Source organism: Osmerus eperlanus, unplaced genomic scaffold (genome assembly GCF_963692335.1).
Source record: "Osmerus eperlanus unplaced genomic scaffold, fOsmEpe2.1 SCAFFOLD_562, whole genome shotgun sequence".
Taxonomy (NCBI): Eukaryota; Metazoa; Chordata; class Actinopteri; order Osmeriformes; family Osmeridae; genus Osmerus; species Osmerus eperlanus.
The window spans coordinates 55-10,482 of NW_026911551.1; the positions used below are offsets into that span (position 1 = coordinate 55).

General features: G+C 52.2%; 1 protein-coding gene across 1 annotated transcript; it reads right to left on the bottom strand.

The window, feature by feature from the left end:
- Positions 1–231: 231 nt before the first annotated feature.
- On the bottom strand, positions 232–9,957 carry LOC134016239 (protein diaphanous homolog 3-like; the record flags this gene model as incomplete). The annotated part of the gene is made up of 6 exons (XM_062455634.1): positions 9,827–9,957; positions 9,628–9,697; positions 8,151–8,287; positions 7,586–7,691; positions 2,061–2,171; positions 232–350 (listed from the first exon to the last, which is right to left on the bottom strand). Coding segments are annotated over exons 2-6 (485 nt in total), but the record flags the coding sequence as incomplete, so codon positions are not given.
- Positions 9,958–10,428: the final 471 nt, after the last annotated feature.

The following is a 10,428-nucleotide window of genomic DNA, read 5'->3' on the forward strand; positions in this document are numbered from 1 at the left end:
AGGAGGTGAGGGCAGGTTAGCCTCCTGTGTGAACAGCAGCCGACCCACAGGAGTCAGGTGTGATGGGGAGGGAGAGATAGAGAGAGATAGAGAGATAGAGATAGAGATAGAGATAGAGATAGAGAGAGAGAGAGAGAGAGAGAGAGAGAGAGAGAGAGAGAGAGAGAGAGAGAGAGAGAGAGAGAGAGGGAGGGAGGGAGAAGCCAGTGGTGGAGTGAGTGATAAGGATACTCCATCTCTGCTCGGATGTCCTCCAGCCGGTGAGAGAACTCCAGCAGGTCCTCTTCCTTGTGCTCCTCAAACACCTTCAGCTGGATGTCCAGGGCCTCGCTCCTGGTGACTGACAAGCTCTGCACACAGACAGAGAGGGAGAGAGAGAGAGAGAGAGAGAGAGAGAGAGAGAGAGAGAGAGAGAGAGAGAGAGAGAGAGAGTGTGTGTGTAAGACAAAAGGCAGAGAGAGGAGTGGGATAGAGAGAGGAGGGAGAGATGGTGGTAGATATGGAAATAATACATATGCAGACAGTGAGGGATAAATATGTATATAGAGAGAGGTGGTGGTGGTGGGGGTGTAGGAGAGAGATAAGATCAGTCTGCTTCTCCAGAGCAGTAAATCATGCAGCGACGCTGTCCAGTCTCTCCTCTCCCAGCTCAGCCAGAACAAAGACCTTCACAGCAGAGCATGTCCTCCCTTCAACACAACCTGGCTTGTTTAGTTTGTTTGTTAGTTTATTTCTTTGTTTTGAAGTCTCTCTCTGTCTCTCTGTCTCTCGCTCTATCTCGCTCTCTCTTTCTCGCTCTCACACCCTTCCTCTATCTCTCCTTTCCTCTCCTCTCACTTTTTATTTCTCAATTTCTCTCCCACCCTCCCTCTGTCCCTTCTTCTCTATACCCCTCCCACCCTCCCTCTGTCCCTTCTTCTCTATACCCCTCCCACCCTCCCTCTGTCCCTTCTTCTCTATACCCCTCCCACCCTCCCTCTGTCCCTTCTTCTCTATACCCCTCCCACCCTCCCTCTGTCCCTTCTTCTCTATACCCCTCCCACCCTCCCTCTGTCCCTTCTTCTCTATACCCCTCCCACCCTCCCTCTGTCCCTTCTTCTCTATACCCCTCCCACCCTCCCTCTGTCCCTTCTTCTCTATACCCCTCCCACCCTCCCTCTGTCCCTTCTTCTCTATACCCCTCCCACCCTCCCTCTGTCCCTTCTTCTCTATACCCCTCCCACCCTCCCTCTGTCCCTTCTTCTCTATACCCCTCCCACCCTCCCTCTGTCCCTTCTTCTCTATACCCCTCCCACCCTCCCTCTGTCCCTTCTTCTCTATACCCCTCCCACCCTCCCTCTGTCCCTTCTTCTCTATACCCCTCCCACCCTCCCTCTGTCCCTTCTTCTCTATACCCCTCCCACCCTCCCTCTGTCCCTTCTTCTCTATACCCCTCCCACCCTCCCTCTGTCCCTTCTTCTCTATACCCCTCCCACCCTCCCTCTGTCCCTTCTTCTCTATACCCCTCCCACCCTCCCTCTGTCCCTTCTTCTCTATACCCCTCCCACCCTCCCTCTGTCCCTTCTTCTCTATACCCCTCCCACCCTCCCTCTGTCCCTTCTTCTCTATACCCCTCCCACCCTCCCTCTGTCCCTTCTTCTCTATACCCCTCCCACCCTCCCTCTGTCCCTTCTTCTCTATACCCCTCCCACCCTCCCTCCCCTCCCCTCCCAGGTGATGGAGAGTTTTAAACGCAGAGTGCCGGCGGCAGCAACGGTCCTCGAGCATCTGATTGGCTGTCCCAGGGTGGGTGTGGCTCCAGACGGCGACCTCTCCTCCGGGTCTGATCAGTTATTCAGCGGCGTATTTCACTCCGGCGGACAACTCATTTAAATATTAATACACAGCCAGGCGAGAGAAGTGTGTGTGTGTGGTGAGTACGTACAGGTGTATCAGGCCGTGTGTAGGCGTGAGTGTGTGTGGGTCAGTGTGTGTAGGTGTGTGTATGGTCAGTGTGTGTGTGTGTGTGTGTGTGTGTGTGTGTAGGTGTGTGTATGGTCAGTGTGTGTGTGTGTGCTTACCGGCAGTATCTCTTTGAGGCCGCAGCGCATGAACTCGTTCCTGATGTGCAGCCTGAAGTCCAGCTCATCAGGAGAGGTGACCAGAGCGTTGATGAGCTGCATGCAGGCCACCTACACACACACACACACACACACACACACCGCACTGTCAGAACATTCACTACATTCAGGGGGCCTGCGCGTGTGTGTGTGTGCACCAACTTTGTGTGTTTGCTCATCTGCATGCGTGTGTATACACAAGTGTGTGTGTGCTTGCATGTGTGTGGACGTGTGTGTGTTCCGGCTTGTTCCAGGGGCTGGTGAGGGTCCAGAGCGCTGCATAGTGAATGAGCCTGCGTCCTCATGAAGTAGGAGACCATTAGTAATGCATGTCTCCACCTGCTGCCCCCTACCACCATGCAGTCTCTTCAATATTAAAGTGACAACGGTTGTATAGAGCCTAACCACAGAACCCTCCCTACCCCGCCCGACCCAGGACAGAACCCCAGTCCCACAACCGCTTCTTACCCCCCCCCCTTCCCAGACCCGCCCCAGGTCTCCTCCCTTTGTTAGTCCTCCTCCTCTCTCTGCCTCTCTCTCTCTCTGCCTCTCTCTCTCTCTCTGCCTCTCTCTCTCTCTGCCTCTCTCTCTCTCTCTCTGCCTCTCTCTCTCTCTCTCTGCCTCTCTCTCTCTGCCTCTCTCTCTCTGCCTCTCTCTCTCTCTCTCTCCCTCCCTCCTCCCTCCCCCCTTCCTCCTCTCTCTCGCCCCCCTGTGCTGCACAGCTCCAGCTCGTCTGGCGGACGCCCACAGATCAATTATTGATCGTGGAGCGATGCGTCGGTGTGTGAAATCAGCGGATGGGGACTAGGTGGGGGGGGGGGGTTATTATGTCCTGGGTCGCTCGTCGATGTGCGGATGCAATGTTGCCGGTTACCGTGACAGCGGGGGGAGATGGGGAAGCGGGAGTCAGGTTGCCGGGTGATAGACAGACTGCTTAAAGAGCATTGTTATGGTTCTGTCCATCCCCCCTGCTGAGTCTGACTCGGTTCTCACAGCGGCCTGGGCCGGCCCCTTCATCGGTCCTCTGGTACGAGTGGGTTTGAAAGGCCGTGACTCCACCCAGGCCAGCCCAGCCAGGCCCAGGACCCCCCAGGCCGGCCAGGCCCAGGACAGGCCCCCCAGCCCAGCCTCCCCACCCCTGGTCAGCCTGCTCCTGATCCAGCCCTTAGTGCCTGGTCACCTGTGAGTGAGCGTGAGTCTGGAAGTGCCTGTGAGAAACGACATCCTTCACAGCAGGGACGCTGCTGCCGCTCTGTTACATGGCTTTCTAATGAGCTGTGTTTATTAGAATAACAATGAGGCCTCAGAGATGGAGGACAGGCAGGGAGATGGAGGAGAGGCAGGGAGAGGCAGGGAGATGGAGGAGAGGACAGGGAGATGGAGGAGAGGCAGGGAGAGGCAGGGAGATGGAGGAGAGGCAAGGAGATGGAGGAGAGGCAGGGAGAGCTGGGAGAGGCAGGGAGATGGAGGACAGGCAGGGAGATGGAGGAGGCAGGGAGAGCTGGGAGATGGAGGAGAGGCAGGGAGAGCTGGGAGAGGCAGGGAGATGGAGGAGAGGCAGGGAGAGACAGGGAGATGGAGGAGAGGCAGGGAGAGACAGGGAGATGGAGGAGAGGCAGGGAGAGCTGGGAGAGGCAGGGAGATGGAGGACAGGCAGGGAGATGGAGGAGAGGCAGGGAGAGACAGGGAGATGGAGGAGAGGCAGGGAGATGGAGGAGGGGCAGGGAGAGACAGGGAGACGGAGGAGAGGCAGGGAGATGGAGGAGAGGCAGGGAGAGACAGGGAGATGGAGGAGAGGCAGGGAGAGACAGGGAGATGGAGGAGAGGCAGGGAGAGACAGGGAGATGGAGGAGAGGCAGGGAGAGACAGGGAGATGGAGGAGAGGCAGGGAGAGCTGGGAGTGTATGCTCACACACCCATCTGTCTGTGGGAGCCTGGCTCACTCCTCCAGGACAACAGGCCAGTGCGTGCTCGCGTGTGTGTGTCAGTGTGTGGGTGTTTGTGTCCACGTGTGTGTGTTTGTTCGTGTGTGTGTGTTCCTGCGCGTGCGTTTGTTTGTTTTTTTAGTGTGTGTGTTTGTTCTCGTCTGTCTGTGTTTGTATGTATTTGTGTGTTTGTTCTTGTGTGTGAGAGTTTCTGTTTGTGCTTCTTCTTGTGTGTGTGTGCGTGCGCGTGTGTGTGTGTGTGTGTGTGTATGTGTTCTCATGCGAGTGCATCTTCATGTCTGATGCTGCTCTTCCCAGGATGGGGAGCGGGTGTTTGAACCAGTGCCGTGTTGGACTGGGTCTGTCCAGAGACACCCTGCAACCATCGCTCCCTGTCAGAGCTGCTGCAGCCTGCTGACAAGCAGCTCTGCCAAGACCCACACCTCCCTGGTGGCTCCCCTCTCACACACACACTCTCAGGGGTCATTTCAGACCCTCTCAGAGTTCATTTAACATCGCTCCGGGCCTCTTGCCTCCTGTGTGTCTATTTACAGTTAGGGCCTACAGTAAAACACACACACACACACAAACCCACACAGAAGCCAAAAGTGTCCCTGAGCAGTTTGTGTAGGACCAGCAGCGCAGGGCGCTGGAGGAGGCCTTTGGCCACAGTAAACGCTGAGAGAAGTGGAAGAGCCAGTGAATAATACAGCGGGTTTAAAAGGGATCAGGGCTGTCTATAAGCAAACTGAAAACACTAAATCACCACAAGCTATCAATAAAATATACCTGAGGACTCAGAGCAGCGCGGCTGCAGGCTTAATGGATAGGAGCCTCATTGTCAGATAGACCTCTTTATACATCATACATACACCACACACATACACAATTCCATCCTCTGCCATCTCCCCCTCCATCTCCCTCCATCCCCATCTCCATCTCCCTCCCCATCTCCCTCCCCCTCCATCTCCATCCCCCTCCATCTCCATCTCCATCTCCCTCCCCATCTCCCTCCATCTCCATCTCCCTCCCCCTCCATCTCCCTCCCCCTCCATCTCCATCTCCCTCCCCCTCCATCTCCATCTCCCTCCCCCCCCATCTCCCTCCCCCTCCATCTCCCTCCATCTCCATCTCCGTCCATCTCCCTACCCTCTCCTTCCATCTCCCTCCCCCTCTCCCTCCATCTCCCTCCCTCCCCCTCTCCCTCCATCTCCCTCCCCCTCCATCTCCCTCCCCCTCTCCCTCTCCCTCCATCTTCCTCCCCCTCTCCTTCCATCTCCCTCCCCCTCTCCCTTCATCTTCCTCACCCTCTCCCTCCATCTTCCTCCCCCTCTCCTTCCATCTCCCTCCCCCTCCATCTCCATCTCCATCTCCCTCCCCATCTCCCTCCATCTCCATCTCCCTCCCCCTCCATCTCCCTCCCCCTCCATCTCCCTCCCCCTCCATCTCCCTCCCCCTCCATCTCCCTCCCCCTCCATCTCCCTCCCCCTCCATCTCCCTCCATCTCCATCTCCGTCCATCTCCGTCCATCTCCCTCCCCCTCTCCTTCCATCTCCCTCCCCCTCTCCCTCCATCTCCCTCCCTCCCCCTCTCCCTCCATCTCCCTCCCCCTCCATCTCCCTCCCCCTCTCCCTCTCCCTCCATCTTCCTCCCCCTCTCCTTCCATCTCCCTCCCCCTCTCCCTTCATCTTCCTCACCCTCTCCCATCTTCCTCCCCCTCTCCTTCCATCTCCCTCCCCCTCTCCGTCCATCTTCCTCACCCTCTCCCTCCATCTTCCTCCCCCTCTCCTTCCATCTCCCTCCCCCTCTCCCTCCATCTTCCTCACCCTCTCCCTCCATCTCCCTCCCCCTCTCCCTCCATCTTCCCCTCCCTGTCCTCCTCCTCCTCTCCTCTCCCCCCTGGTTCCAAAGCTGGTGGTAAAGCAGGTGGATGATGCAGGCGTGTGGCCGAGGTACAGTCATAAATAAAAGATCCTGATGAATAAGGACAGTGTGCTGTTGGAGAGCTGCCTGCAAGGCCTGTTAGGGGCCTGAACTCTCACAGACACACACACGGCAGACGAGCATACTGATAGACATATCCTTCCACAACTAAAGTGCACATAAGATATTTATTCCAGGTTTAATGTGTACCAGTGTGTGTGTGTGTGTGTGTGCAGACTTATTTATGTATGTATGCTTAGACATGCATTTTCATTTGTTTTTACTAGTGTTTATATACATGTGTACAAATATGTACCTACAGTGTATGTAGATGTGTATGTATATACGTGTCTGTGTGTGTGTGTGTGTGTGTGTGTGTGTGTATGTACATAGTATGTACAATTTTGAGCGAGGAACAGGGGTAACATTTAAGATGCAAATGTCACCCTTCTGTTCTTCACTCGAAATTCTCCTTCTCAACTTTTTTAAAAGGAAAGAAAAAGGTGCAGTGGTCTCAATTTTTTCCAGAGATGTACATACCTGTGTGTGTGTGCGCGCGCGCGTGTGAGACCAATGGTACCAGCAGTGGAGAATCTAAGTCTAACGTCCCTGCGCTACCAATTAAACACTGACAATGTGCTTTGATCAAGTATTAAGAGCCCTCTGCAGCTCCACTCTCCTCCAGCCCACAACACCAGCCATCCTGCCGTCCAGGACATCGGGAGCTTTCTGTTTTATCAGAGGCCACGCACACACACACAAGTACACACACCTCACCACACACACAGACACATGTGCTGACACACATGCGCGCGCACACAGACTCTACAAGTCAGTGTGTGCGCTGATGTGACAGTATTGTAAGTCATGTATGTGATAGTGTTGTATGTTGTGATGTGACAGTATTGTAAGTCATGTATGTGATAGTGTTGTATGTTGTGATATGTGATGGTTTATTGGATGTAGCAGCTAGACTTCACATTAGGAGCGTGTATGTGCAAACCTGTCACGTTAAGGTGACGTGGTGGAAAATACACCGAAGCTAACATGCTAAAGCTCAAATGAGCCAGCTGTTAACTGTGGGCTGGAAGGATGTGAGAGTCATGTCTGTTTATTTGCTTATGCCATTTTATTTTATTTATTTATTATTCTCTCAGGAACTTTAACATTGCGAATTAAAAGTTTAAATTAGTTTCTGAGTTGTAGAGACATTTTGACAAATTATTTTGCAGCATTCAGTATACCGCAGTGCCTTGCACTCTCGTTTGGTGAGTGAGCGTGTGTGTGTGTATTAGCGTCGAGGGTCAGAGTAATATACAGAAGCAGAAATTGACTGCAGGTACTGTCGACTAAAAACAAGCATCCTGATTATGCAGGGGTCAGAGTCTTTCATTTAAACTAAAGTGTTCTGTGGAGGACCAGCCATGGACGTATGACTGAGTAGAAAAACTCTGAACCAATTCAGAGGCAATCATTTTTTTTACACATTTCACCCTGTGTGTGCGTACGTGTGTGTGTGTGCATGGACGGAGGCTGTGTGTGTGACCGTGTGTGTGACCATGTGTGTGACCATGTGTGTGACCATGTGTGTGTGTGTGTGCAGGTCCGTCAGTGTTGGGCTCTGTCAGTGGTACTTACTTGTAATTGAAGGGAGCGTTGGCGGAGGCCCTGGACCACGGGGCTGAACCTCTCCATGGCTCCCTGTTCCCCTGCTGTGCCCATGGCTTCAAGCACCTTCTCCAGACTACACAGAGAGGAAGGAGGTACATACAACACAATCATCCTCTGGATAAGCCTGTGCTTGCATGTCGTCGTCCGTCCCCCCCAACCCCCTCTCTCTTTCTCTCCCCCCTCTATTATTATCTCTCCATCTCATTGCCTCCCTCTCCCTTCTCTCTACACCACTCTCACTCTTTGGGGTTGAAGGGGTGGAGACATAGGGAGTGGGACAGAACCTGAGTCGTAAAGGGATAGCACATTAAGAGCCAAGCAGATCAAGCAGTCAAACGCTTAAACTTTTTTTGTTTTAAACAATCAAAACGTTTGAGTGTGGGGGCCAGTTCCATGAACTCTGAAAAGAAGGGACCTGCTTTTCCTGCCAACCGAAAGGAACAAAAAAACAAAAAAATTGAGAAATTAATAAAAAAAGAAAGAAAGAAAACAAGAAAGAAAGCTCCGGAACAAAGTGGCGTTCCAGACGTACGTGTTCTCCTCGCCCACGATGCAGATGGCCGACAGCAGCTTCACCACGTCTGTCATCATGGCAGGCTGGCCGGGGTCGATGGCTCGAGCCAGCAGCGTCAGACTCTTCTCCTCACCCAGGATACGGTCCAGGCCATACTGGAACACACACACACACACACGTTACCCATACACCCTATGGGGTGACGCTACACTAAGACTACATTACCCATACACCCCCTGGGGTGAGGTTACACCAAAACTAGGAACCAGAGTTTGTTTCTACTGGACTGTGGACTGACTTCATCCACTCCGATCATTACAACGTCGATCCCAACAGGTCTGAGAATGGACTGAGAATGCCCACTGTTATGTTGTAGACTGCAGAAACTGCAGACCAAGAATAATGAATGTACAGTGTTCCGTAAACAAGCGCACAGCATAGCCGGAGGCCCTGAATACCCAAGCGTGTAGACCGATACATTTACGGCTTTTTCTGTGTTATCTTAAAAGTTATGAATAATAACCTGCAACTCAACAAGCAGCTTAATAACCCAAACAGCATAACATATTATAAGACTGAAGTCTGCCGTGACACAGTCTGAAAGGTCAGGCCTAAGCAGGGTATATGAGGGGAGGAGGAGGAATATGCATGCTCTCCGCTGCTGAGAGCATGCATATTCTGGCAGAGAGGGGCGTTAGGAGGAGAGAGAGGCCCAAGGACGAGTGCTGATGGTGGGGTGTCCTCATCCAGCACTCCACCCTTAACGAGGGGGGCGTGTCTCGGAGCGCCGCGCAGAAAATGAGTCTGGTGGCTCCACACCGAATGTGCATGCGTGCGTGTGTGTGTGTGTGTGTGTGTGTGGACTGTCCTGTATGGTGATTGGTGAACATGCCTGTGATCCTCTTCTGCTGGATGTAAAGCAGCCTGTGACAGTTTAGCATCTGTGACAGTCCTCCTCAAGAGGACCTTTCACCTGGACATCCATCCATCATCCACCACCATGAATCAATCAGCAACGAGCGACAGAGATGTGGAGGAACGAAGTACAAATGCTTCGATATTGTACTTAAATAGCAAGGCAGAAGGCAACAAGATTTGTTTCCAAAAACGGAAAAAAAATCTTGTTGCCTTCTGTATCTAAGCATTTGTACTTTGTTCCTCCCCATCTCTGGTCGTTTCTGATTGATTCATGGTGGGTGGTGGAGGATTTTCCAAAACTGAAAAGAAATCTTGTTGCCTTCTGCCTTTCGAAAGGTTGAAAAAAGAATTCTGAAAAAAGGTTTCTTTTTTCTTTCTTTTATTTTTTACGTGAAACGTATTTGTGTCATGTTGTGTGTGGGGAAAGAAAAGTTTAGAAAGGTTGAAAAAATATTTTCTTAGACACTGTCCCTCGACATACTGAGTCAGTGACCTTGAACAGGTACAACAGAGGAATCCAGATACTAGTCGGTTTAGATAGTAGTCGGTTTGTGTTAGTAGGATTGAGACATGTTACCTTGTTGTTCATGAAGGCTTTGAGGCACTGAATGATTTTGTGTTGGCTCCGTTTGTCCACCTTGTCCTGGCTGGGGAGACCGGAGGGGGGGGGGGGGGGGGGTTTACATGGAGAACATAAAGAACACAACACACATACACACACTGAACAAAAACATCACTACACACACACACACACAACAAAAAACACACACACTTACTGTTTCTTGAGCAGCAGTTTCTCCAGAGTGTCCAACAGCAGGCCCAGCCCCTCATGACCAAAGCTCTGCACCCAGCTGAAAACACAACAACAACAGCATCATCACCAGCCACAACACAACAGCATCATCACAACACAACAGCATCATCACCAGCCACAACACAACACAACAGCATCATCACAACACAACAGCATCATCACAACACAACAGAATCATCACCAGCCACAACACAACAGCATCATCACAACACAACAGCATCATCACCAGCCACAACACAACACAACAGCATCATCACAACACAACAGAATCATCACCAGCCACAACACAACAGCATCATCACAACACAACAGCATCATCACCAGCCACAACACAACACAACAGCATCATCACAACACAACAGCATCATCACCAGCCACAACACAACACAACAGCATCATCACAACACAACAGCACAAGCCTGTAGCATGTCTGTAGTCGTTCAGAAATCAGCAAAGGTCCACATGATGCTGGAGGTAAACACTGCTATGAAGCAGGACACACACACACACACACACACACACACAGGAGAATGATTTATCTGACTGATCTGTCGTCATGGCAAT